The sequence below is a fragment of the Musca autumnalis genome, unplaced genomic scaffold (assembly GCF_047663935.1).
Source record: "Musca autumnalis isolate F117 unplaced genomic scaffold, ASM4766393v1 scaffold_2, whole genome shotgun sequence".
NCBI classification, from domain to species: domain Eukaryota; kingdom Metazoa; phylum Arthropoda; class Insecta; order Diptera; family Muscidae; genus Musca; species Musca autumnalis.
Genome location: NW_027411755.1, coordinates 196,605,168 through 196,633,163, shown reverse-complemented (window position 1 = coordinate 196,633,163; position 27,996 = coordinate 196,605,168). Strand labels below are relative to the sequence as shown.

The 27,996-nt window shown below is 35.1% G+C and overlaps 3 protein-coding genes across 8 annotated transcripts in view; all 3 read left to right on the top strand.

Moving 5' to 3' along the window:
- Window positions 1-7,700, top strand: part of LOC141395067 (putative inorganic phosphate cotransporter) — a 54,687-nt gene extending 46,987 nt beyond the window's left edge. For all 4 annotated transcript variants that reach the window (XM_073970472.1, XM_073970471.1, XM_073970470.1 and 1 more), the window contains 5 exons: window positions 35-213; window positions 2,539-2,985; window positions 3,052-3,436; window positions 5,970-6,208; window positions 6,271-7,700. In XM_073970472.1, coding sequence (XP_073826573.1) covers window positions 35-213; window positions 2,539-2,985; window positions 3,052-3,436; window positions 5,970-6,208; window positions 6,271-6,441 — 1,421 coding nt within the window. In that variant the 3' untranslated portion in view covers window positions 6,442-7,700. The remainder of the gene's footprint in view (window positions 1-34; window positions 214-2,538; window positions 2,986-3,051; window positions 3,437-5,969; window positions 6,209-6,270) is intronic.
- A 7,323-nt stretch (window positions 7,701-15,023) lies between these two features.
- LOC141393266 (putative inorganic phosphate cotransporter) lies at window positions 15,024-17,048 on the top strand. Its single transcript, XM_073966256.1, has 5 exons — window positions 15,024-15,545; window positions 15,605-16,051; window positions 16,107-16,491; window positions 16,550-16,788; window positions 16,842-17,048. The coding sequence occupies exons 1-5, from the start codon at window positions 15,366-15,368 to the stop codon at window positions 17,001-17,003; spliced, it is 1,413 nt and encodes a 470-aa protein (XP_073822357.1). The 5' UTR covers window positions 15,024-15,365; the 3' UTR covers window positions 17,004-17,048.
- Window positions 17,049-24,519: 7,471 nt separating this feature from the next.
- Window positions 24,520-27,783, top strand: LOC141393265 (uncharacterized). 3 transcript variants are annotated; one of them, XM_073966254.1, is made up of 6 exons: window positions 24,520-24,711; window positions 24,770-25,503; window positions 25,905-26,328; window positions 26,460-26,713; window positions 26,777-26,875; window positions 27,576-27,783. In XM_073966254.1, exons 1-5 carry the CDS (start codon window positions 24,672-24,674, stop codon window positions 26,852-26,854), a joined length of 1,530 nt encoding a protein of 509 aa, XP_073822355.1. In that variant the 5' UTR covers window positions 24,520-24,671; the 3' UTR covers window positions 26,855-26,875; window positions 27,576-27,783. The 3 variants fall into 3 exon arrangements, with proteins under 3 accessions (XP_073822355.1, XP_073822356.1, XP_073822354.1); XM_073966255.1 differs by lacking the exon at window positions 27,576-27,783 and adding an exon at window positions 26,962-27,319; XM_073966253.1 differs by lacking the exon at window positions 27,576-27,783 and having other exon boundaries at window positions 26,777-27,319.
- The last annotated feature ends 213 nt before the right edge of the window (window positions 27,784-27,996 follow it).

Below are 27,996 nucleotides of genomic sequence, written 5' to 3'. Positions count from 1 at the left end.
TTACTTTTGTTTTCTTTTTGTTTGTTTCTTGCAGTTTTCGTTGTACCTCAACGAGTAATCTTGGCTATTATGGGCTTTTTGGCCATCTTAAATGCCTACACGATGCGAATCAGTTTATCGATTGCCATCACAGAATTGGTTGTTAAGAAAAATTACACAGAAGAAGGTGCAGAAGCTGTGTGCCCGGCTGATGATTTGGATTCCGAATCTTCGGTAAGTATTAGCGAACAATGTGTCACATGTAAATAGTTGTTATCGGGATGTTTTTCTTTTTTCTGATGTTTTTTTTTAAGTTGTTATCGTACAATTTTCGATACGAAAAGTTGTTATCGGACAACTTCTCTATAGAAGAGGACGACTTTTATATGGAAAAAATTGTTACAGGACAACTATTCTGTAGGGAACGTTGTTATCGGAAAATGTTTCTGTAGAAAACGTTGTTATCGGACAATTTTCCTTGTTATCAAATAACTTTTCTATAGAAAATGTTGTTATCGAACATATTTTCTTTAAAAAATGTTGTTATCGAACAATTTTTCTATCGAAAAAGTTGTTATCGAACAACCTTCCTATCGATAAAGTTGTTATCGAACAACTTCGCTATTGAAAATGTTGTTATCGAATAACTTTTCTATAGAAAACGTTGTTATCACATGTAAATATTTGTTATCGGGATGTTTTTCTTTTTTCTGATGTTTTTTTTTAAAGCTGTTATCGTACAATTTTCGATACAAAAAGTTGTTATCAGACAACTTCTCTATAGAAAAGGACGACTTTTATATGGAAAAAATTGTTACAGGACAACTATTCTGTAGGGAACGTTGTTATCGGAAAATGTTTCTATAGAAAACGTTGTTATCGGAAAGTTATTATCGGACATAGAAAAGTTATTATCGGACAACTTTTCTATAGAGAGCGTTGTTATCGGACAAGATTTCTATTGAAAACCTAGTTATCGGACAACTTTTCATAGAAAAAGTTGTTATCGAGCAAGTTTTCCATCGAAAAAGTTGTTACCGAACAACTTTTCCATTGAAAATGTTGTTACCGAACAACTTTTCTATTGAAAATGTTGTTATCGAAGACCTTTTCTATAGAAAATCTTTGCTATAGGACAACTTTTCTATAGAAAACTTTGTTATCGGACAACTTTTCTATAGAAAACTTTATTATCGGGCAACGTTGTTATCGGACAACACTTCTATAAAAAATCTTGTTATCGAACAACTTTGCTTCACAAAATGTTGTTATCGAACAACTTTTCTATACAAAATGTTGTTATCGAACAACTTTTCTATACAAAATGTTGTTATCGAACAACTTTTCTATCGAAAGAGTTGCTATCGAACAACTTTTCTATCGAAAGAGTTGTTATCGAACAACTTTTCTATCGAAAAAGTTGTTATCGAACAACTTTTCTATCGAAAAAGTTGTTATCGAACAACTTTTCTATAGAAAACGTTATTATCGGACAACTTTTCTATCGAAAACGTAGTTATCGGATAACTTTTCTATAGAAAACGTTATTATCGGACAACTTTTCTATCGAAAACGTAGTTATCGGATAACTTTTCTATAGAAAACGTTATTATCGGACAACTTTTCTATCGAAAACGTAGTTATCGGATAACTTTTCTACAAAAACCGTTATTATCAAATAACTTTTCTATAGAAAATTTTGTTATCGAACAAATTTTCTTTAAAAAATGTTGTTATCGAATATGTTGTTATCGAACAACTTTTCTATACAAAATGTTGTTATCGAACAACTTTTCTATAGAAAATGTTGTTATCGAAGAAGTTGTTATCGAACAATTTTTCTATCGAAAAAGTTGTTATCGAACAACCTTTCTATCGATAAAGTTGTTATCGAACAACTTCGCTATTGAAAATGTTGTTATCGAATAACTTTTCTATAGAAAACGTTGTTATCGGAAAACTTTTCTATAGAAAACGTTATTATCGGACAACTTTTCTATAGAAAACGTTATTATCGGACAACTTTTCTATTTTATCGGACAACATATAGAAAACGTTGTTATCGGACAACTTTTGTACGGAAAAAGTTGTTATCTAACAACTATTCTATAGAAAATGTTGTTATCGAACAACTTTTCTTTAAAAAATGTTACTATCGAACAACTTTTCTATCGAAAAATTAGTTATCGAACAACTTTTCTATTGAAAATGTTGTTATCGAACAATTTTTCTATTGAAAATGTTGTTGTCTCACAACTTTTCTACAGAAAACATTGTTATCGGACAATTTACTACAAAAAACATTATTATCGGACAACTTTTCTAGAGAGAACGTTGTTATCGGATAACATTTCTATAGAAAATGTTATCGTAAAAATTTTCTTTTAAAAAAGTTGTTGTTATCGAACAACATTTCTGTAGAAAACGTTGTTATCGGACAACTTTTCTACAGAAAACCTTGTTATCGGACATCTTCATAAAATTTCCGAATTTTCCTCATATAATACTTTTTTATCGCACGTTTTTTTAATTATATCCTTTATTTTCTTTTTCTTACAGGGCGGTGGTGACTATGAATGGTCTGAGGAATTACAAGGTCTTATTCTGTCGTCATTCTACATTGGCTACATTGTAACACACATTCCCGGTGGTCTATTGGCTGAGAAATTCGGCGGTAAATGGACTTTGGCTTTGGGTATTCTGTCAACGGCTTTCTTTACATTGATTACACCCATTGCCATTACCGAGGGTGGTTCGACCGCTTTGATTATTGTACGTATTTTGATGGGTTTGGGTGAAGGTACCACTTTCCCTGCCTTGAGTGTGTTGCTGTCACAATGGGTTCCGCTAAAAGAACGTGGAAAACTGGGTGCCCTGGTCTTGGGAGGTGGTCAAGTTGGTACCATCTTAGCCAATTCTCTGTCTGGTGTACTGTTAGATGCCTACGATTGGCCAGTTGTATTCTATTTGTTCGGTGGTCTTGGTGTTCTATGGTTTGTGCTCTTCGTAAGTATTCGAATTGGTTTAGTTTTATGAGAAGGTTTATTGATATTTGGTTTTGTTGTATATTAGGTTGTCTTGTGTTACAGTGATCCCGGTTCCCATCCCTTCATCAAGCCTTCGGAACGTGAATATTTGGAAAGGGAAATGGGTTCCGTGACACGTAATGACAATTTACCACCCACACCCTGGAAGGCCATTTTGACTAACTTGCCCATGATTGCTTTGGTTTGTGCACAAATCGGTCACGATTGGGGCTTCTATATTATGGTCACTGATTTGCCCAAATATATGGCTGATGTTATGCAATTCTCCATTAAGGCTAACGGTTTGTACTCTTCCCTGCCCTACATCATGATGTGGATTATCTCGATTTCATCTGGTTTTGTTGGCGATTGGTTGATGACAAGAAAAATCTTGAACATTACAAATACTCGTAAATTGATGACAGCTGTTGGTGAGTATTGAACAACGATTACTTTACACATCTACAGAAAATTTTATTATCGAACTATTTAAAAAAATTTTGTTATTGTTATTTGTTACAACTTTTCTAGATCAAACGTTGTTATCGAACAACTTTCTTAAAGAAAATGTTGTTTCTATAGAAAAGTTGTTCGATAACAAAATTTTCTATAGAAAAGTTGTTCGATAACAACATTTTCTATAGAAAAGTTGTTCGATAACAACATTTTCTATAGAAAAGTTGTTCGATAACAACATTTTCTATAGAAAAGTTGTTCGATAACAACATATTCTATAGAAAATTTGTTCGATAACAACATATTCTATAGAAAATTTGTTCGATAACATATTCTATAGAAAAGTTGTTCGATAACAACATTTTCTATAGAAAAGTTGTTCGATAACAACATTTTCTATAGAAAAGTTGTTCGATAACAACATTTTCTATAAAAAAATTGTTCGATGACAACATTTTCTATAGAAAAGTTGTTCGATAACAACATTTTCTATAAAAAAGTTGTTCGATAACAACATTTTCTATAGAAAAGTTGTTCGATAACTACATATTCTATAGAAAATTATTCGATAACAACATTTTCTACATAAAAGTTGCACGATAACAACATTTTCTATGGAAAAGTTTGTCGATAACAACATTTCTATAGAAAATGTTGTTATCGAACAACTTTTCTATAGAAAATGTTGTTATCGAACAACTTTTCAATAGAAAATGTTGTTATCGAAAAACTTTTCTATAGAAAATGTTGTTGTCGAACTTTTCTATAGAAAATGTTGTTATCGAACAACTTTTGTATAGAATATGTAGTTATCGGACAACTTTTCTATAACAAATGTTGATATCGAACAACTTTTCTATAGAAAATGTTGTTATCGACCAACTTTTCTATAGAAAATGTTGTTATTGAACAACTTTTTTATAGAAAATGTTGTTATCGAACAACTTTTCTATAGAAAATGTTGTTATCGAACAACTTTTCTATAGAAAATGTTGTTATCGAACAACTTTTCTATAGAAAATGTTGTTATCGAACAACTTTTCTATAGAAAATGTTGTTGTCGAACTTTTCTATAGAAAATGTTGTTATCGAACAACTTTTGTATAGACTATGTAGTTATCGAACAACTTTTCTATAGAAAATGTTGTTATCGAACAACTTTTCTATAGAAAATGTTGTTATCGAACAACTTTTCTATAGAAAATGTTGTTATCGAACAACTTTTCTATAGAATATGTTATCCAACAAATTTTCTATAGAATATGTTGTTATCGAACAACTTTTCTATAGAAAATGTTGTTATCGAACAACTTTTCTATAGAAAATGTTGTTATCGAACAACTTTTCAATAGAAAATGTTGTTATCGAAAAACTTTTCTATATAAAATGTTGTTGTCGAACTTTTCTATAGAAAATGTTGTTATCGAACAACTTTTGTATAGACTATGTAGTTATCGAACAACTTTTCTATAGAAAATGTTGTTATCGAACAACTTTTCTATAGAAAATGTTGTTATCGAACAACTTTTCTATAGAAAATGTTGTTATCGAACAACTTTTCTATAGAAAATTATGTTATCGAACAACTTTTCTATAGAAAATGTTGTTATCGAACAACTTTTCTATAGAATATGTTATCGAACAAATTTTCTATAGAATATGTTGTTATCGAACAACTTTTCTATAGAAAATGTTGTTATCGAACAACTTTTCTACAAAAAATGTTGTTATCGAACAACTTTTCTATAGAAAATGTTGTTATGGAACAACTTTTCTATAGAAAATGTTGTTATCGAACAACTTTTCAATAGAAAATGTTGTTATCGAAAAACTTTTCTATAGAAAATGTTGTTGTCGAACTTTTCTATAAAAAATGTTGTTATCGAACAACTTTTGTATAGAATATGTAGTTATCGGACAACTTTTCTATAGCAAATGTTGATATCGAACAACTTTTCTATAGATAATGCTGTTATCGGACAACTTTTCTTTAGAAAATGTTGTTATCGAGCAACTCTTCTTTAGAAAATATTGTTGTCGGACAACGTTTCTTCGGAAAATGTTGTTATCAAACAGTTTCTCTATAGAAAATGTTATCGAACAAATTTTCTATAGAAAATGTTGTTATCGAACAACTTTTTTCTAAAATGCTGTTATCGGACAACTTTTCTTTAGAAAATGTTGTTATCGAGCAACTCTTCTTTAGAAAATATTGTTATCGAACAACTCTTCTTTAGAAAATATTGTTATCGGACAACTTTTCTTTAGAAAATATTGTTATCGGACAACTTTTCTTTAGAAAATTTTGTTATCAACCCACTTTTTCATGGAAAATGTTGTAATCGAACATCTTTGTTATTGAAAATTTTGTTATCAAACAATTTTTCTATAGCAGATGCTCTTATCGAAGAACTTTTATATTAAAAATGATGTTTTCTTTTAGAAAAGTTATCAAAGAAAAAAATATTTCCAATGTAAGCTAATTTTTTATAATTTCTTTGTTTACAGCCGCCTTTGGCCCCGCCATATTCATGGTTGCTGCATCCTATGCCGGTTGTGATCGTGTCGCTGTCGTTGTATTGTTCACCATTTGTATGGGTCTCATGGGTGCTTTCTATGCTGGCATGAAGCTCAGCCCATTGGATATGAGTCCAAACTATTCGGGTACCTTGATGGCAATTACTAACGGTATTGGTGCAATTACAGGCGTTATTACACCCTACTTGGTGGGCGTTATGACACCAAATGTAAGTTTTTTGAATAAAAAATAATATTCCATGACCTTCACATAATTCTCTTCTTTTTATAGGCCACTCTATTGGAATGGCGTTTGGTATTCTGGGTTGCCTTTGCCGTTTTGTGTGTCACCGCCGTTGTCTACTGCATTTGGGCTTCGGGTGAAGTACAGCCATTCAATGACCCACCAGCCGTTAAGGATTACGAGTCAGAGGAACGTGGCAAGAAATCAGAGAAGAATTAAAGACTGTTAATTTGTTATTTCCCCTCCCTGAGAACAAAAGAGAAAAAATGACAACAACAAAAATGCAGTAGAATAGAATGCCGCCTTTGATAGGTGTTTCATGTTTGAAAAAAAAAAACACAAATCAGGAAATACCCCACATAATGCCTTCATACCAAATGTGTATTTAAACGAAATGATTTCGTCCTTTCTTTGTATAAAGAATTTCCCACAAAAAGAACAGTATTTTTAACTGTTTTGATTTCATTTCATATACAAAAAACAACTATTTAGTTTAAATAATCGAACCTAACCTAAAACAAATTCCTAACCTTAAAATACAAAAAAAAAAAAGAAAACAAGAAACGAAGTGCCTTTTCGTTATAATTTTGTGAACAATTTTATTGCTGTAATTAATTAAACTAATTGTTGTCTATGTATTTAGATTAGTATTTAAATGTATTATTTTCTTATATGTATAAGTTGTAGTTATAGTTATATACAAATACATGTGTATTTTGCGCGCTCAACCAGTAGTAGTCCGTGCTGAAATAGTTTTTAGAGAAGTAAATTAAAAAAAATGAAAGCCGTGTCCCAAATTTTTGTATAGGAATTGTATGTGATATTTTTATAGCACAGTTTTGTTTGTTTGTAATGTTTTTAATGAATTTTTTAATTGTGCCAATTAACAAATTTTATTGTTAAATTGTTGATGGGCTCAAACAAAATTCAAAGCAATGATCAAAAAAAGTAAGCATTTTGTATGTATAGGTATTATGAGAATATGTAGTGTATAGTTCTGACTCTCTAACTTATTCTTATCAATCGCTTTTCCAACCTCTGAATAGGGTAAAAGGCTAGCGCGGATACCTTTTATTCCTTACAAACTCCTGGCCTTAATAGTTCGCTTTTCCCCTTTATGATCCTTTCGCCATATTTTCCTAATTTCCATAGCTTAAAATACTTTTCATGAGATTCATTAAACGAATTTACTACAAAATACATAAATTGTAATATGTAAGTCATTTTACTGTAGTACTTAGTTTCAAATAATGTTTTTGATAACTGTGAACGAGTATTTAGAGTAATTTTTGAGAGCAGAATTATCCTGATATACAAATTTAAATAAAAACTATAACTGATTATTATATGAATTTTGGTTCCTCCCATATTACTTTTTTTCTAATTATTGTCTACGAAAACTTATTAATTTGTAAGTCTATATTTTGTAAAATATTACTTATGAAAATAAAAGTCATTTTAAAATTTAATTAAAAAAACTATTATTTTGGGTTTTGATTATTTCGAGATCGGGAAAATCGATATTAATTCAGAAAATTTATAAATTTATTACTAAGTTCCGGTCCACACTAAAGCGAATTCATTGAAAAAAAATTTCATGAAATGAGGCGTTCTTAGATCGAGTTCCCCACAACAGTAATTTCATGATCCCAGCAAAAAAATTTGGAAGTAGTGCAATGCAGAGTTATGATTGCAATATATACATTTTGGAAGCACTCTATTAAAGATCCCTTCAAACCAATTTGTTGGTCCCTACAAAAGCTGTTGCAGTCTTTTTTTGAACTACAAAAAAGAGTGTCTAAAATTCTAATAATTAGTTAAAAAAGTGTTTTGGAATGAATTTAAAGACACTCTTTGGATTTTGTTTTTTATCAATCTAAAGATGTAGTAAAAATGCAAGCCATTGAGAAATGTCCCAGAATAAATAAAATTCAGTTTTTATTTGTTTAAAACAATAATAAGAAGAACTTTATTACATTAGCACAAATTATAAAAAAAATGCTAACACTGACACTAACATTTTAAAGCAACTGCTTATAAAATGTATCGAACGGAGTGCATTTTTCATAACTCTGTTGGACTACATCGAAAGATGTTGTGAAATCATAACTCTAATTGCACAAATTCCATTTTTTTTCTTGCTGGGTAGTTGATATGAACTGGAAAAAATACTCTTAAAGCCTGTTTCTGTATGTCGAAAGAAGAATGTGTGCGAATGTAACACGCCCAAACTCTTGTGTGTTTTCAAATTTGTTTTTTTGGTTTGAAGCAAAAGCAAATGTAAAATTATTTCGAAAACTAAAGTTTATGCTTGTTTCATTCGCCCACATTCTTCTTTCGACACACAGAAACAGGCTGTTAATTCTTTCAAACATCTAATTGATTTTAAATTCCATTCTTTCTTTTTTGGGTGCCATGTTCTGTGATATCAAATTCAGCTTGGTCTTCCCATTAGAGTTTTGTCATGGCTTTTCATCCTCTTGACATGGCCCAGCCAAAGCAATAGTTGCAGCTCGATACGTTTTACTATGTCGGTCTCTTTTATACTTATTTTTAATTCTTCAAAATGAAACAGGTTTCCAAACAAAAAATATAATTTTCTTTTTGTTTCATAACCATTCCCAGCAAAAATTTGGATCCATTAGTCATTACGTAACCCATTACAAAGTAATGTAAACAAGCTTTTTTTTCCCATAACAAGCAATCTGAAAAGTAATGGGATACTTCTTAAAAAAATACAAGGCAAACCTACTTACTTTGCTCCTCACTAAGTAATGAGGACGGTGGCACAGTGAGTGTGTGTCCGACTATAAATCCTAGGGTTGTGTGTTCAACGCTCACTGTCGGCACGCGAGTTTTTTTAATTAAAAAATAACAGTTCGTGGTGCACATGTGCACTGCACATATAAGTTCTTAAGCAACACTTAACGTTCGCGTGCGTGGCATAGTATGTAGTTGAGTTGGGCAATCTAGTTCCCGGAGCCGATCGATCTTTCTAGTTCCTTTTCCCAAAAGGAACTAGTTCCTTAAAGTAGTTCCATAGTTCCGACATCGATATAGTTCAACGAAATTTTCTCTTTCATCGTTCTTTTCATTCCAAATAGTTCCGAGACCAAAATAGTTCAACGAATCTTTCTCTTTCATCGATCTTTTCGTTCCAAATAGTTCCGAGACCGAAATAGTTCCACGAATCTTTCTCTTTCGTCGCTCCTTTTTGTTTTTTTTTTTCGTTCCAAATAGTTCCGAGATCGAAATGTTTCATTGCTTGGTGGATGAATTAACATAAAAATTAATAAATAAAAAAAGATCGACGTAGCCGTTAAATTAAAGGAACGAGAAAAACGAGGGGAACTATATGAACTGAAGGAACTATATAAACGCAAGAGCTGGATATAGTTCCTTGTCCGGGATATTTCTTTGGAACTAGTTCGTTCCGGAACTACACAACTCTAGTATGTAGTGTCTTTAGCTAGAAATCAGAGGGTTCGTGTGTTCAACTCACACAGCGAGCGAAATAAAATAAAGTAAAATAAAAGTAAGAAGTGTGATGAAATTAAAAAAAAATCTCTACATCAACTGTTCTAAAAATAGAATTTTTTTCAACTTACTTTTCAACTTCTAGTGGCCACAGAATAACTAGTTATTCTAGTGGTCATAAAATAACTACAAAATGTGCGCGACATGCCCTTGTAAAAATAATGGGGAAGAAAGGGGGTATGCGAGTAGTTACGGCTGCCAAAAATCCCTTACAAAACCCATGATTTTGGGAGGACTTTTTTGCTGGGTTTATGCTCTGTTCCAGAACCTGCACGAATCTACAATTTTTTACTACGATTACAATTTTTCCTTTATGTTATCGACAAAAGTAGTAAAAATTAGTAGATTCTTGCAGTTCTGGAACATAGTATTACATAGTATTTTTAATTAAAATATGTAAATTTTGCCACTACCGATCACTTTCTTCTGACTTTTATTTTCATTTTAACAATTACTTTAGCAAGTAAACAGTTATACGGGTACATGATTATTTTATCATTTATTGTACGGGGTACTTATCAATTTATTTAAACTCATGACAATATTATGACAAAGATCGGATCTTTCAACACGTCATTTACACTCATGAAAATTCGATCAATTACACTCATGAAAATTCAATGAAAAGGATCGGATCTTTCACGTCTCCAGTCGAACTCATAATAATTCGATGAAAAATATCGGATTTTCCACGACTCCATTCGAACTCATGATAATTCGATGTGAAAGATCGGATCTTTCACGACTTCATTTGAACTAATGCAAAAGAACCAGTGAAATCATGATTTCACAGGGAACCATTTGCATTTAATTTTGCTGGGTAATTATTCGGGTACATGATTATTTGATAATTTATTGTACGGGTACTTATCAATTTATTTAAAATTATGACAATATTATGACAAAGATCGGATCTTTCGCCACTTCATTTGCACTCATGAAAATTCGATGAGAAAGATCGGATCTCTTACGACTTCAATTGCACGCATGAAAATTCAATGAAAAGGATCGGATCTTTCACGACTCCAGTCGAACGCATGATAATTCGATGATAAAGATCGGATTTTCACGACTCCATTCGAACTCATTAAAAATTCGATGTGAAAGATCGGATCTTTCAAGACTTCTTTTAAACTAATGCAAAAGAACCAGTGAAATCATAATTTCACATGGAACCACTTCCATATAATTTTGCTGGGTACTGAATGGAGGGCTTAAATTATTTTGTCTGTTCCAGTACTGCAAGAATCTACTAATTTTTACTATTTTTTCCGATAACATAAAGGAAAAAATGTTATCGTAGTAAAAATAGTAGCTTCTTGCAGGTTCTGGAACAGAGCTGTTGTACCATCAGCCCGTAAAAACTCCCTGCCAATTTTACTTGCGGCAATTGTTTATTGTTACTCTTATGCCAGACACTGAAAATAACACATGAACATTTTGTAGCTATTAGGAGAGAGCGGAGGTGAAGGATCTCCCTTTCTCCCTTCTTACCCATAAGCTCAAAACATTTTCATGAAAATTTTCATAGTCTGGCACAAGACTTAGTTTGTAGATGAGAGAGATGTCGATAGGCAAAGGGTTACCATATGCCTCACCCCTCTCTCCATCAAACTGACAATTGCAAAAAGGAAAATTGCCTAATGTAAGTATATATGATATGCTCTGTTCCAGAACCTGCAAGAAGCTACTATTTTTTACGTCGATAACATTTTTTCCTTTATGTTATCGAAAAGAATAGTAACAATTAGTAGATTCATGCAGTACTTGCACAGACCAATAACACTGTGCAGCAGCATTTTTGGGGGGTGGAAAATTTCTTTTGGAGATGAAAGCACTTGATGAGTATACTAAGAATCCAAAAGGAATTTTTCGCCATAGGTCAAGTTTCTGAGATGAAGTTTTTGATTTTTTCCCCTATAATACTTGGGAAAATAGCACGATATCTCTGTTTGGCGTTGTTGTAGCTTCCTTTTGAGGTGACATGTCTTCAGTGAAATCGATTGGCGAATCTTTTTGTAGAACATTTCATTCTTCTAACTCAATGCCTTTCATGTCCTTTTCGTCCTTCTTGAACCGTAGTGGAAGTACCACAAGATGAGATTTTTCAGCATCCAAATATTCTACAAAAATGTTGCTCAGAAGATTTTAGGTACGGTTCTCTTTAACAACTAATCGATTTTGTCCCGTTTTCATTGTCATTTTTGACATTTATTCGGACTTGGTTCAGAATTAAACTATCCCAGCGAAAAGTTTGCCTCCAAAGAGGCAGTTAAATGATATGTACAAGTGATTTGGAAGTGCATCAAATTATGCATTTTCACTCATGATTTTTACAAGGGAGTGACCCCGGAAAGAGGCACTCCATTGCATCGCATTTTAACTGACCCTTTGGCATTGCATTTTAACTGACCCTTTGGGGTAGAGTAGGAGGCAGTCCATAGCACGTGTTTTGAATAACAAAATAAAATGCATTTATTATTTGTGTAAAACAAAAATATTAATAACTTTATTAAATTAACACAAATTATGAAAATTCTCTATTGAATTCAATCGCAAAAATGTGTGTTTCACCCGCTTTTCATTTAATCCACGCTTAAGTGCTTTTGCTTCATTTGCTAAATGGGTTTGATATTGTCTTCCCATCACCAGTTCAGATTTCGACATGTACTCCAACAGCACTCCATTGGGCAATTTTCTTCTCGTGAGTTACCGGAAAAATGTTCACAAATTAAATATTATTTAGTTTGTATTAACAAATGTTTGGAAATGTTAACACGATTATCTCCTTTTGGAAATGTATTCCGCTGCCTGTAGATATGTACAAACTGATTTATGTACATGTAGGGATCTCTAACAACTGCTAATAAAATGTAGTGAACGGAGTGCCTTTTTCACGACTCCGTTTGCACTGCATCCGGATGCTGTTAAATAGTAAGGAATTGTAGTGCCTTTTTCACGACTCCGTTGAACTGCCTCCGGATGTTGTTAAAATGTAACAAATGGATGTGATTCTTGGAATTGCATCCAAATGCGGTTAAAATGTGAGGAATGGAGTGGCTTTTTCACGACTCCGTTTGAACTGCATAAAAACATGCCGTGAAGGAACTAGTCTACATTCCACTACTTCCAATTTATTTTGCTGGGATGTTTTGTTTTTCTGCATATTCGTTATTGGTTATGTATAGGTATGTAGAAGTTTTTGATTTTTTCCCTATAATACTTGGTAAAATAGCTCCATATCTCTATTTGGCGTTGTTGTAGCTTCATTTGGAGGTGACATGTCTTCAGTCAAATCGATTGGCGAATCTTTTTGTAGACATTTCATTCTTCTAACTCAATGCCTTTCATGTCCTTTTCGTCCTTTATTTCTTGAACCGTAGTGAAAGTACCACAAGATGAGATTTTTCAGCATCCAAATATTCTACAAAAATGTTGCTCAGAAGATTTTAGCTACGGTTCTCTTTGACAGCTAATCGATTTTGTCACATTTTCATTGTCCTTTTTGACATTTAATCGGTTTTGGTTCAGAAATAAACTATGTTTTGTTTTTCTGTATATTCGGCATTGGTTATTTATTGGTATGTAGACATAACAATTGGTTATTGCTTATGTAGACATCTGGGGTGCTTCTGAAATATTTACCACGAATAGCTCTTGTAATGGTGAACACGTTAATAACAAATTTTCTTGGAGGATAGATCCGGTTATCTCAATTTTTGATCCGGATATTTCGACATTAAAACGGATTTTTGAACCGGTTTTAAGTAACCGATTAAACTTATATGTATACCATTAAAAAGCTTATGGAGTTGTCAATCAAATTAAATTAATTCGCTTATGAAAACTTTGTTAGTTGCAGTTCTAGAACAAAGACCCGGAGAAATTGTAGTGTGCTTGTTTTTTGTAGGGGTCGCTCTTACAACCGATATGCTGTGTGTTCACTCAATTGCATTTTGTTTTTGGGTATATTGCAAGATTTGTTTGATTTTTTTATATGAGGGTGTAGATCCGACCAAAACTACCCACATATTGTCTTTTACCACCAAAAATAGTTTAAAAATGTATAGTTTTTGCCATTTTAAAAATTGAGTATCTCGTAAACTGGCTCAATTCTAATTGAGTTAGAGAATTTAGGTGAGAGGATTTCTTTGTCTATTCTTTTATTTGTCTATGGATGGACTATTACTAGAAATATCGGATCTTTCGCCAATTCATGAGAGTTTTGTGAGTGAGAACTTACAAGTTTTGCAAGCAAAATTATCCTTGTAAGAATTTGCAAGTTTGATCAGCTGATTTAAATTCGAATGTTTTGTGGCGGTCTTTGCAATTTTTGCAAAAACATAAACAAACACTTGGTTATTAAAATAATTACAAGATAAACAAAGAGAAGGGATGACTAAATAAATTATGGAAAACGTCTTATTTTGTAAATTACCTTATTTTGTAGTTTCCGATGATTGTTTTATTTCTAATGTATCACATCCCAGCAAAAAGCGGCGCATCCATGGAGTAAGAGGACGGCCAGCCGTTAATTTATGATATGGAAAGAGAATTATTTCTGTAGCAATGGATAATCAAACATTTTACGTAAACAATCTTCGATTGTTAAATTAAATCTTATCCGCCAAATGTTTTGTTTGCAATTTTTGCAAAATCAGCTGACTTCTTGCAAGTTTTTGCAAATTGTTGTTCGATAACATTCTGCAAATTTTTAGATTCGAGAGAGTAAAATAAGTGCAGAGAAGTTGAACTTGCTGAGTACTTGCAAGTACTTTTTACTTGCGAAGTTATCGTACAGACCTTATGTCAAAAATGAAACAGGAAAGCAAGGCAGGGCAGCTTATGTACGCGCCTTTAAAGGCCTGCGTACATAAGCTGCTCTGCCTGAAGGCCTGCGTACATAAGCTACCTTGCCTGGTTGCCTTGCTTTCCTGCTTCATTTTTGACATAACAAAAATAAAAGAATAAAGAAGGCCGAGGAAATTTCGAACTGGGTTGCCCTTTTCTTTTTTATTCTTTTATCAGAAGTAAGCAAGGTAAGCAGGCAAGGCAGCTTATGTACGCAGGCTTTAATTGCCTTGCTTTGCTGCTTCATTTTTGACATAATAAAAATAAAAGAATAAAGAAGGCCGAGGAAATTTCGAACTGGGTTGCCCTTTTCTTTTTTATTCTTTTATCAGAAGTAAGCAAGATAAGCAGGCAAGGCAGCTTATGTACGCAGGCCTTTACCCCCTGTTTTTGTAACTAATTTTTGTTCATTCGTCTACATTCGTAATAATTTAGGCATCCATAGCTCAGGTCCCAGATGACATACGGACCTAATATTTCGTAGACACGTTCTCTATATAATTAAGAATTTCCCATTAAAAAAAATCAGCGGTATACATTTGAGCTAAGGCGAGTAAATCGATCTACAAAATTTCACAATTCGTGTGAAAGGAATACAATTTTTTACAAAAACAAGGGGTTAAATTAATGTACCATCAACCCGTCAAAACTCCCTGCCAAACCATGACAATAGAGCGGGTTGTCACTACCAAAAAATATTTTCAAAAATCAATTTTTTTCTTTTTGAAATTCTTTAAACCCCCTATATTCCCAAAATGTTGCAACGGGTAATATTAGCCGTTATGGCCTTCTTGGCCATAGTGAATGCCTATACAATGCGAATAAGTTTGTCAATTGTCATCACGGAATTGGTGGTCAAGAGAAATCATACAAAGGAAGATATTGGTACGGCTGTTTGTGAGGCACAGGACGATGGCCTGGATCCGGATACATCGGTTTGTATTAAGGTTCTGAATTAAATTGATTATTAGAATAATACACATTTTCTTTTTAGCCTGGTGGTGATTACGAATGGTCTGAAAAACTGCAAGGCTTTATATTATCCTCATTTTATATTGGTTACATTATCACCCACATACCAGGAGGCATCTTGGCTGATAAATTTGGTGGTAAATGGACTTTAAGTTTGGGTATCTTATCGACGGCGATATTTACAGTGCTGACGCCCTGGGCCATTGACTTGGGTGGTTCTACGGCATTGATTATTCTTCGGATTTTAATGGGTCTTGGGGAGGGTACCACTTTTCCAGCCTTAAGTGTTTTACTATCGCGTTGGGTACCAATTGGCGAACGTGGTAAGCTGGGCGCCCTGGTATTGGGTGGTGGACAAATTGGCACCATTTTGGCAAATTCTATATCGGGATTTTTATTGCACTATTTTAAATGGCCTGTGGTGTTTTATCTATTCGGTGGTCTCAGCGTTTTGTGGTTTGTGATATTTGTGAGTATTTTGGGGGTTTCTTTATAGACGGTTTTTCACAGCATTTCATTTATAGACTTTTATATGCTATAGCAGTCCCTCTGACCATCCCTTTATTTCGGAGAGGGAACGTGAATACCTTGAATCGGAATTGAATGCGCTGAGTCGTAACGACAATATTGGACCCACTCCCTGGAAGGCAATTTTCACCAGCATGCCTATGATTGCTTTGATATGCGCCCAAATTGGTCACGATTGGGGTTTCTATATAATGGTTACCGATTTGCCCAAATACATGGCTGATGTAATGCAATTTTCCATTAAGGCTAATGGTCTTTACTCCTCCCTACCCTACGTTAGTATGTGGATTATATCGATATCATCGGGATTTGTTGGTGATTGGTTGATGGTGAAGAACATCCTGAATATTACCAATACCAGGAAACTAATGACAGCAATAGGTATAACGTCTAATCAGCATTCCGTAACCCCGTAACCATTATTCTTTCAACACATTAGCTGCGTTTGGTCCCGCCATATTTATGATAGCTGCTTCCTATGCTGGTTGTAATCGCCTGGCTGTGGTTATTCTGTTTACCATTTGCATGGGCCTAATGGGTACCTATTATGCTGGCATGAAGTTAGGTCCCCTCGATATGAGTCCAAATTATGCCGGCACCTTGATGGCCATTACCAATGGCATTGGCGCCGTAACTGGTGTGTTGGCTCCATATTTAGTGGGTGTCATGACACCAAATGTAGGTTTGATGTGTAACGTTACGGAACTTAGTCTAACGTGGTTAACTTTCAGGCCACCCTGCTTGAATGGCGTGCCGTATTTTGGTTAGCCTTTATTGTTCTCTGCGGCACCGCTGTCATTTATTGTATTTGGGCTTCAGGTGAAGTCCAGTATTACAATGATCCAGAAACATTACGGGAGTATGAAGCTGAACAGAGGACTAAACGGAAATAAAGATGCTGACGAATTTCTTAGATCAAAATTTTTAATAATTATATTTCTAGATTATTTTTTTAATTATTTTAAATTGCAAAATAATATAAAAATAAGTCTCATTCTTATAGAAGACAAGAAGGTCTTTTTAGCAAGACGTCTATTTATTGAAGACCTAAATATCATACAGAACTAGAAAGTCTACTCACTGAAGAGAAGAAGTTTTATCATACCAGAGCAGAAATCTCATAGCAGAACAGGAGGTTCTCTCATAGATGACAGGAAGGTATTCCCATCGAGAGCATAGAATAGCAGAAGTTCTTCTCATAGAAGATCAGGTCTTTTCGTAGAAGGGCAGATGGTCTACTCATAGAAGGCCAAAAAGTGTCCTCATAGAAGAACAGAAGATATTTTCATAGCAGATCAGAATGTCTATTTATAGAAGAGCAGAAGGCATTATAATAAAAGAGCAGAAGAATTATAGAAAGGACATCTCCTAGAAGAGCAAAAAATCTTCTCATAAAAGAGCATAAGTTCTTCTGGTAGAAGAGCAAAGAGTCTTTTCGTCGAAGAGGAGTAGGCCTTCTCATCGAAGAGCAGAAGCTTTTCTCATAGAAGAGAAACAGGTCTTCTACTAGCAGAGCAGAAGGTCTTCTCATAGATGAACAGAAGGACTTCGCACAGACAAGCAAAAAGTCTTCTCATAGAAGAACAGAAGGTCGTCTCCTAGAAGGGCAGAAGGTCTTCTCCTAGAAGAACAGAAGATCTTCTCATAGAAGAGCACAAGGCCGTCTTATAGAAGAGCAAAGAGTCTTTTCGTCGAAGAGGAGTAGGTCTTCTCATCGAAGAGCAGAAGCTTTTCTCATAGAAGAGAAAGGTCTTCTCCTAGCAGAGCAGAAGTTCTTCTCATAACAGAGCGGAAGACCTTTGCATAAAAGAACACAAGATCTTCTTACAACCAACTAGAATATCTGGAAGGTCATCCTAAACAAGACCAGCAGATCCTTTAATAAAAGACGAGATGGTCTTCTTATTGGAGAACAGAAGTTCTTCTTATAAAAGACCAGTAGGTATTTTTACAGAAAGCCAGAAAGTATTCTTCTCATAGAAGATCTGAAGGTATTTTGATAGAAGATCTTAAGGTCTTCTTATAGGATATCTAAAGGTCTTCTCATAGATGATCTCAAGGTCTTCTCGTAGAAGATCTGAAGGGCTTCTCATATAATATCTGAAGGTCTTTTCATTGATGATCTGCAGGTCTTTTCATTGATGATCTGAAGGTCTTCTCGTAGAAGATCTGAAGGTCTTCTCATATAAGAGCAGAGGTCTTCTCATACAAGGAAGAGATCTTCTCATAGCAGATCTGAAGGTCTTCTCATAGAAGATCTGAAGGTCTTCTCATAGAAGAACAGAGTATCTTCTCGTAGAAGTGCAGATGGTTTTCTCATAAAAGATAAGAAAGTCTTCAGATAGTACAGCAGGAGGTCACCTCATAGGAGGTCTTCCCTTCTTACAGAAGGCCAGAAGTTTTTCTCGACGAAGTACTTCTTGTGGAAGATTAGAAAGTCTTCCCACGGAAGAACAGGAAGAAGGTCTTTCCATCGATGATAGTCTTCTCATCGAATGGTCTTTTCATATAAGAGCAGATATTCTTCTCATAGAAGACCCGAAGTTCATCTCATAGAAGGCCAGACGGTCTTCACATGGAAGAGCAAAAGGTCTTCCCATAGAAGAGCAGAAGGTTTTCTCATAGTAGACTAGAATGTTCTGTCAAAGAAGAGATAGAAGACCGTAAAAATTTCTAATAGAAGACAGGAGTGTATTCTCATAGAAGAAAATAGAGCTTTTCGAAGAAGACCAGAAAGTTTTCCTAGAGAAGACCGGAAGGACTTTTAAGAGAAGATCGGAAAGTCTTCTTACAGGGAGCTTGGAGGACTTCTTATAGATGACCGGAAGGTCTTCTTATAGAAGTACGGAAGGTTCTCATAGAAGACCGAAAAATTTTCTCATACAAGACCGGAAGGTCTTCTTCTACATGAACGGAAAATCTTCTTATAGAGGACCGGAAGGCCTTCTTATAGAATACGGGAAGGTCTCCTTTTAGAAGACCGGTAGGTCTTCTTATAGATGACCGGAAGGTATTCTTATAGATGACCGGAAGGCATTCTTATAGAAGACCCAAGCTCTTCTTATAAATTACCGAAAGGTCTTGTTATAAATGACCGAAACGTCTTCTTACAGAAAATCGGATGTTCTTTTTACAGAAAATCGGAAGGCCTTCTTATAGAAGACTTGATGATCTTCTTATAGAAGACCGGAAGGTCTTCCTATAGAAGGCCGGAATGTCTTCTTATAGAAGACACGAAGGACTTCTTTTAGAAGACCGGAAGGTCTTTTTATAGAATACCCGAAGGTCTTCTTATAGAAAATCGGATGGTCTTCTTATAGAAGACCGGAAGGTCTTCCTATAGAAGACCGGAATGTCTTCTTATAAAAGACACGAAGGACTTCTTATAGAAGACCGGAAGGCAAGGCAAGACCGGAAGGTCTTCTTATAGACGACCGCTAGGTCTTCTTATAGAGGAACGGAAGGTCTTCTTATAGAATACGGGAAGGTCTTCTTATAGAAGACCGAAAGGTCTTCTTACAGAAAATCGGATGTTCTTTTTACAGAATTCAGGAAGGACTTCTTATTAATGACCGAAAGGTCTTCTTACAGAAAATCGGATGATCTTTTTACAGAAAATAGGATGATCTTCTTACAGAAAATCGGATGGTCTTCTTATAGAAGACCGGAAGGTCTTCCTATAGAAGACCGGAATGTCTTTTTATAAAAGACACGAAGGACTTCTTATAGAGGACCGGAAGGCAAGGCAAGACCGGTATGTCTTCTTATAGATGACCGGAAGGCCTTCTTATAGAAGACCCAAGCTTTTCTTATAAATGACCGAAAGGTCTTCTTACAGAAAATCGGATGATCTTCTTACAGAAAATCGGAAGGTCTTCTTATAGAAGACCTGATGATCTTCTTATAGAAGACCGGAATGTCTTCTTATAGAAGACCGGAATGTCTTCTTATAGAAGACACGAAGGACTTCTTATAGAAGACCGGAAGGTCTTTTTATAGAATACCCGAAGGTCTTCTTATAGAAAATCGGATGGTCTTCTTATAGAAGACCGGAAGGTCTTCCTATAGAAGACCGGAATGTCTTCATATAGAAGACACGAAGGACTTCTTATAGAAGACCGGAAGGTCTTTTTATAGAATACCCGAAGGTCTTCTTATAGAAGACCCGAAGGTCTTCTTATAGAAGACCCGAAGGTCTTCTTATAGAAGGCCCGAAGGTCTTCTTATAGAAGGCCCGAAATAAGAAGACGGGAAGGTCTAGAGTCCGGAAATCTCCTTGAAGACCGGAAAACTCCTTAAAGAAGACCAGGATGTCTTTTTGTAGAAGTCCGGAAGGTCTTCTTATAGAAGACCTGAATTTCTTCTTATAGACGACGGGAATGTCTAGAGTCAAAAAATCTCCTTGAGGACCGGAAAACTCCTTAAAGAAGACAAAGAAGTTTTTCTTATAGAAGACCAGAAGTTCTTCTTATAGAAGTCCTGAAGATCTTCCTGAAGATCTTACAGAAGATCGAATGGTTTCTTAATAAAGACCAGAAAGACTTTCCGGTCTTCTTATATAAAACCGGAAGGTCTTCTCATAGCAGAGCAGAAGGCCTTCTTATAGAAAACCGGAAAGTCTTCTTATAGAAGACCGGAAGGTGTTCTTATAGAATACCGGAAGGTGTTCTTATAGAAGACCGGAAGGTGTTCTTATAGAAGACCGGAAGGTGTTTTTATAGTAGACCAGAAAGTCTTCTTATAGAAGACCCGAAGGTGTTCATATAGAAGACCCGAAGGTGTTCTTATAGAAGACCCGAAGATCTTTTTATAGAAGACCTGAAGGTCTTCTTATATAAGACCCAAAAGTCTTCTTAAAGAGACCCAAAGGTCTTCTTATAGAAGACCCGAAGGCATTCACATGGAAGAGCAGGTGGTCTTCTCATAGCAGATCAGAATGTTCTGTCACAGATAGAAGACCGTAAGAATTTCTCATAGAAGACAGGAGTGTATTCTCATAGAAGAACAGAGGGCTTTTCGAAGACGACCAGGAAGTTTTCCTAGAGAAGACCGGAAGGTCTTCTTATAGAAAACCGGAAGGTCTTTTTATAGAAGGCCGGAAGGTCTTTTTATAGAAGAGAAGAATGTCTTCTTATAGATGGCCGGAAGGTCTTCTTATAGAAGACCAGAAGGTCTTCTTATAGTAGACCCGAAGGTCTTCTTATAGAAGACCCGAGGGTCTTCTTATAGAAGACGGGAAGGTCTAGAGTCCGGAAATCTCCATGAAGAACGGAAACATCCTTAAAGAACACCAAGAAGTACCAAGAAGTCTTCTTAAAGAAGACCGGAAATTCTCTTATAGAAGACGTGAGGATTTTCTTACATAAGATTGGGTGGTCTTTTCATAGAAGAACAGAAAGACTTTTTATAGAAGGCAGGAAGGTAATCTTTTAGATGACCGGGAGGTCTTTTTATAGATGACCGGAAAGGTCTTCTTATAGATGACCGGAAGGTATGCTCATAGATGATCGGAAATCTTTTTAAGGAAGACCAGGAAGTCTTCTTATAGAATACTGAAAGGTCTTCCTATAGAAGACCTGATGATCTTCTAACAGAAAATCGGATGTTCTTCTTATAGAAGACCGGAATGTCTTCTTATAGAAGACCCGAAGGTCTTCTTATAGAAGATCCGAAGATCTAATAGAATACCCGACGGCCTTCTTATAAAAGACCCGAAGTTCTTCTTATAGAAGGCCCGAAGGACTTCTTATAGAAGGCCCGAATTTCTTCTTATAGAAGGCCCGAATTTCTTCTTATAGAAGACCCGAAAGACTTGTTATAGAAGACCCGAATTTCTTCTTATAGAAGACGGGAAGGTCTAGAGTCCGGAAATCTCCTTGAAGACCGGAAAACTCCTTAAAGAAGACCAGGAAGTGTTCTTGTAGAAGACCGGAAGTTCTTCTAATAAATTACCGAAAGGTCTTCTTACAGAAAATCGGATGATCTTCCTGCAGAAAATCGGATGGTCTTCTTATAAAGACCGAAATGACTTCTTATAGAAGACACGAAGGGCTTCTTATAGAAGACCCGAAGGTCTTCTTATAGAAGACTCGAACGTCTTCTTATAGAAGACCCGAACGTCTTCTTATAGAAGACCCGAAGGTCTTCTTATAGAAGACCTGAAGGTCTACTTATAGAAGACCCGAAGGTCTTCTTATAGAAGACCCGAAGATCTCCTTATAGAAGACCCGAAGGTCTTCTTATAGAAGACGCGAAGGTCTTCTTATAGAAGACCCAAAGATCTCCTTATAGAAGACCCGAAGGTCTTCTTATAGAAGACCCGAAGGACTTCTTATAGAAGTCCCGAAGGTCTTCTTATAGAAGACCGGAAGGTCTTGTTATAGAAGACCGGAAGGTCTTGTTAAAAAAGACCCGAAAGTCTTCTTATAGAAGACCCGAAGATCTCCTTATAGAAGACCCGAAGGTCTTCTTATAGAAGGCCCGAAGGTCTTCTTATAGAAGGCCCGAAGGTCTTCTTATAGAAGACCCGAAGGACTTGTTATAGAAGACCCGAATTTGTTCTTATAGAGGACGGGAAGGTCTAGAGTCCGGAAATCTCCTTGAAGACGGGAAAACTCCTTAAAGAAGACCAGGAAGTCTTCTTGTAGAAGACCGGAAGTTCTTCTTATAGAAGTCCTGATGATCTTCTTCCAGAAAATCGGATTGTCTTCACATAGAAAACCAGAAAGTCTTCTTATAGAAGACCCCAAGGTCTTCTTTTAGAAGACCCGAAGGTCTTCTTTTAGAAGACCCGAAGGTCTTCTTATAGAAGACCTGAATTTCTTCTTATAGAAGACCTGAATTTCTTCTTATAGAAGACGGAAAGGTCTAGAGTCAGGAAATCTCCTTGAAGACCGGAAAACTCCTTAAAAAAGACCAAGAAGTCTTCTTAGAGAAGAACGTAAGTTCTTCTTATAGAAGTCCTGAAGATCTTCTTTCAGAAAATCGGATTGTCTTCACATAGAAAACCACAAAGTCTTTTTATAGAAGACCTGAATTTCTTCTTATAGATATAGACTGGCAGGTCTAGAGTCCGGAAATCTCCTCGAAGACCGGAAAACTCCTTAGAGAAGACCAAGAAGTCTTCTTATAGAAGACCGGAATTTCTTCTTATAGAAGACCGGAAGTTCTTCTTATAGAAGTCCTGAAGATCTTCTTCCAGAATATTGGATTGTCTTCACATAGAAAACCAGAAAGTGTTCTTATAGGAGACCGGTAGGTCTTCTTATAGATGACCGGAAGTTCTCTTATAGGAGACCTGATGATCTTACAGAAGATCGGATGGTTTTTTTATAAAGACCAGAATACTTTCCGGTCTTCTTATATAAGACGGGAAGGTCTTCACATAGAAGGACGAAAGGTCTCTTACAGAAGACCGGAAGGTCCTCTTATTGAAGACGGGAAGGTCTTCTTATTGAAGACCGGAAGGTCTTTTATTGAAGACCGGAAGGTATTTTTATTGAAGATCGGCAGATGTTCTTATAGAAGACCGGAAGATGTTCTTATAGGAGACCAGAAGGTCTTCTTATAGAAGTCCCGAATGTCTTCTTATAGAAGACCCTAAGGTCTTCTTATAGAAGACCCGAAGGTCTTCTTATAGAAGACCCGAAGGTCTTCTTATTGAAATCGGAAGGTCTTTTTATTGAATACTAGAAGGTGTTCTTAAAGAAGACCGGAAGGTGTTCTTATAGGAGACCGGAAAGTGTTCTTATAGGAGACCAGAAGGTCTTCTTATAGAAAACCCGAAGTTCTTCTTATAGAAGACCCGAAGGTCTTCTTATAGAAGACCCGAAGATCTTCTTATAGAAGACCCGAAGGTCTTCATATAGAAGACACGAAGGTCTTCATATAGAAGACACGAAGACCGGAAGGTCTTCTTATTGAAGACCGCAAGGTCTTCTTATAAAAGACGTAAGGCCGGTCTCCTTATAGAAGACGGGAAGGTCTAGAGTCCGGAAATCTCCTTGAAGACTGGAAACATCCGTAAAGAACACCAATAAGTCTTCTTATAGAAGCCCGGAAGTTCTCTTATAAAAGACCTGATGATTTTCTTACAGAAGATGGGATGGTCTTTTCATAGAAGACCAGACAGATTTTTTTATAGAAGGCCGGAAGGTGTTCTTGTAGATGGCCGGAAGGTCTTTGTATAAATGCTCATAGATGACCGGAAATCTTTTTAAGGAAGACCAGAAGGACTTCTTATGGAAGACCAAATAGTCTTCTTGTACGTGTGTTCACTTTTGAGAACGTCAACGTTGTTAGTACGTCAAGTTTTAACTAGGCTTGTAGAAAATGACAAACTACAGGGTGGGTATTTTCGAAATGTTTTCTGGTTAGTCCCAATTTACATTAGGCGAGTTTACTTGCGGCAATTGTCAGTTTGATGGAGAGAGAGGTGAGGCATATGGTAACCCTGTGCCTCTCAGCCCCCTCTCTCACCTACAAACTGACAATTGCCGCAAGTAAACTCGCCTAATGTAAATTGGGACTTAATATTTATTTATTTGAATGTTCTTCGCAAAATGAATCACGGCCCGCAATTTTTCGAATCATTAAGACAACGTAAGTTAATCATTCAAATATTCAGAATATTTAGCAATAATTACCTTATTTGTTCCAGATCTATTCCTTCCTCAAAATTTTGCAATTGGCTCAATAACATTTCTAATAATCGTCAATGCCCTCTCAATGAGATTCGATGAAAAATTGGAACTTCCCGAAAATTTAAGTGTGATAAAAATAGATAATTTGCAACCCAAATCAAAATTAATTAGTAATTTTCAAAATTTTCTTAAATTTGAAATGCCTGAAAGATTTTCCTGTGGAGATTATGGTGGCAGAAGGAGCAGATATTTAATGGCCACGCAAAGATCAACGAGTCCAATTGGAAAAAAAGACTTGTTATACACAGCTGCCGAAGAGAATGAACGCCAGGTTCATACTTTGATAATGTTCGCATTCTATATGGGCTATGCCATGAGTCACATATCTGGACTACTATTTTCGGAACATTGTAAAGGCGCCAAGATGTTATCTACTTCCTTAGTTGGTACTTTCTTTGTTGCAGTAATTCCATGGTCCACCGTTATGGAGTGCAATGGCTGGAGAACTATAATAATGATTCGTTTTGTTACCGGCTTCGGGCAGGGTATGGTATTAAAATGTTTAACAAACATTAGGAGCCAAAATCGTGGGGTAGAAGAAACGTGTGCCGTCAAACAATTTATTTCTCATAATGGCCATATTACAATATTGTTGATAAATCTTCTTGGTACTCTATTCAGATTTGCTGTTCAATGGATATATGTGTACTACTCGATGATTGTTGCAGCTTCCTTGTGGTTGACATGCATGGTAAGTGTTGTCGCTATCATTTGATATTGGCCAGATTGGCATTTGATATTGGCCAGATGGTAAGGGCAACCTATTTAGTCCAAACTTTGGATCTCGAAATATTTTGTTCAAACTTAGTTTATGTTCAAAAGTGCGACCTATCGGTCCTTTCCTTAGGGTACCACCCACACAAATGATCAACATTATTGTTTAAGTGCGGTTATGGGTCTGTACGAGAATCCTTTGGAAATTTTTACCGAAGGTACTCCTAGTAGCCCTGTTTACAGCGATATGATGTTTTTCGTGAGCAAGTCCATGTTTCTTGATATCCTATCGAGAAAGACACACTTTCAAAATTGACCATGTCGGTCCATTCCTTTAGTAATTTATATACCTTTAGTAACAATAACTTTTTGTTACAGCTGATCCTTTGTCATTGCAATCCTACCGTATTTGTTGCCAATCATCCTCAGGAGGTCATACCATATCAATCAGTCATATCAACACATAGAATTCCTGCAACTAATCCGCCATCCACACAATCATTGTTACCCACAATTCATAGTGAAGAAATTGACAATTTCCTAAGACCTTCTTGGTGGAATTTAACCCTAAACACAATGGAATTCCATTGGACAAAAAGTCTACTAATTGCGGAACTTAATAATCTCATATACGATTTAAGAGGTCATCACTTGTGGGATATATTGATTACAATCTTAAAAATCTTAATACCGTTTCTACTCTGTTGGCTAATATCTCGCATTCTACAAAAATTGCTTCAATCCTCTGCGAATCGTATAAATTTGAATCCAAGAGCATTCATAAAATTCAAGATTATTTTGGGTAGGTATAGCAAATATATTTGCTCTATATATATATATATATATATATATATATATATATATATATATATATATATATATATTTGTTCTATAGAACAAAGAATAATAACATTTTCTAATAATATATTTCAGCTTCTTATCTTCCACACATGTTTTCCGATTATGCATCCTGCCTATTGTCAACCCATAATATGAATCCTTTGGAAATGACGTTCAATTGTGCCATTTCGGTTATGGCCAATATTCACACAAATATAAATTTGCACTCATTGCTGATTCAGTCGCAAATATCAAGGAGGAGCAGCAGCAGTATTGCAACAATAGTCCATGAATTGGGTTCAATAACAAATATTATTGCACCATATTTTGACAATCTACTAGGGGAGGTAAGCCTTTGTTCCTTTTGTAAAATGAAGAGGATAAATAAATTAATAAAATTTTGATTAAAGGGTCCCCTGGGAAATATGCGTTCAGTTTTGTGGATAATGGGAAATATATTCATAACAGATGATAATGCAACAATATGATGGGGCAACAAAGTGTGTTGGGTATGTTAAATTTCATTAAAAAATCTCACCACTTTGACGAAAGTGTTCGTGTCCAGAGTAATTGGCTAATAATTTTTTGAATTTAGTACAAATTTAGTCATGCCATGCACCATTCAGCTTATTTCTCAACCACATCAAAAAACAAATTTTGGATTTAACGAATATTTTAGTCACATTTTTAGTACTAAACTGCTATAAAAAGTCAATACAATGCCATAAACTACAAACACCTACCTCTTCATAAACTGGGAAGTGAGGTGAATGTAACGAAGCGCCTATTTCACCACGGATGTTCAAACAAACACAAAACACTTTACGAACACACACACTAACAGCAAACAGGCAATTTTTTCATGAAAATTAGCAAATTAATTGAACTTTAAAAATAAAATTAATATTTTCAATATATTTCTGATATTTTAATAAACATATTTTAACACAGCATGAAGAGCATTTTTATTAGAGACCCGAACAAACCCCGAATAGTTAAACGAATCGAAAAAGAAACAAACACAACGATAGACCGGCAAAAACACGAATCGGCGTTAATAAATTTTAAAACACATTAGAAAATTGTCAACACTTATTTTCTTCTTATTTTTGTAAAGCTATTTATTTATTTATTTATTTTATATACTTTCATGAAATTAATTAATTTTTCACTATTTGTCAATATTAACACAAAAACAACTTTTCATAGTTTAAGAACAAAAAGGAATAGCGACCAGAACGACAGCATAAAACATCTTAACGTATACACTGCGACGGAAGAACTAAATTAAGGAAACGGAAAGCTGCACTGACAAAACCAATTGCGCAAATTTTAAAGAGAGTTAGTGAACGAGGGATGAGATTAAGAATGAGAACTGAACAGTGAATATTGAAATTTTAGGTAATCGAATACCGCCAATAAGAATAAATTAACGTTAAACTAAATGAAATAAATGGTAAACTGTTTTAACAAATTGGACTGATTTTAATATTGAATTCAGAGCTAAGTAGAAGAACGAAAATTAAACATAAAAATACAGTCCGACCTCGATTATTCGTAATGGTCGGGACCGGAGGCATTACGGATAATCGATTTTCCCGGATAATGGAGACAATGCTTTTATGCAGTT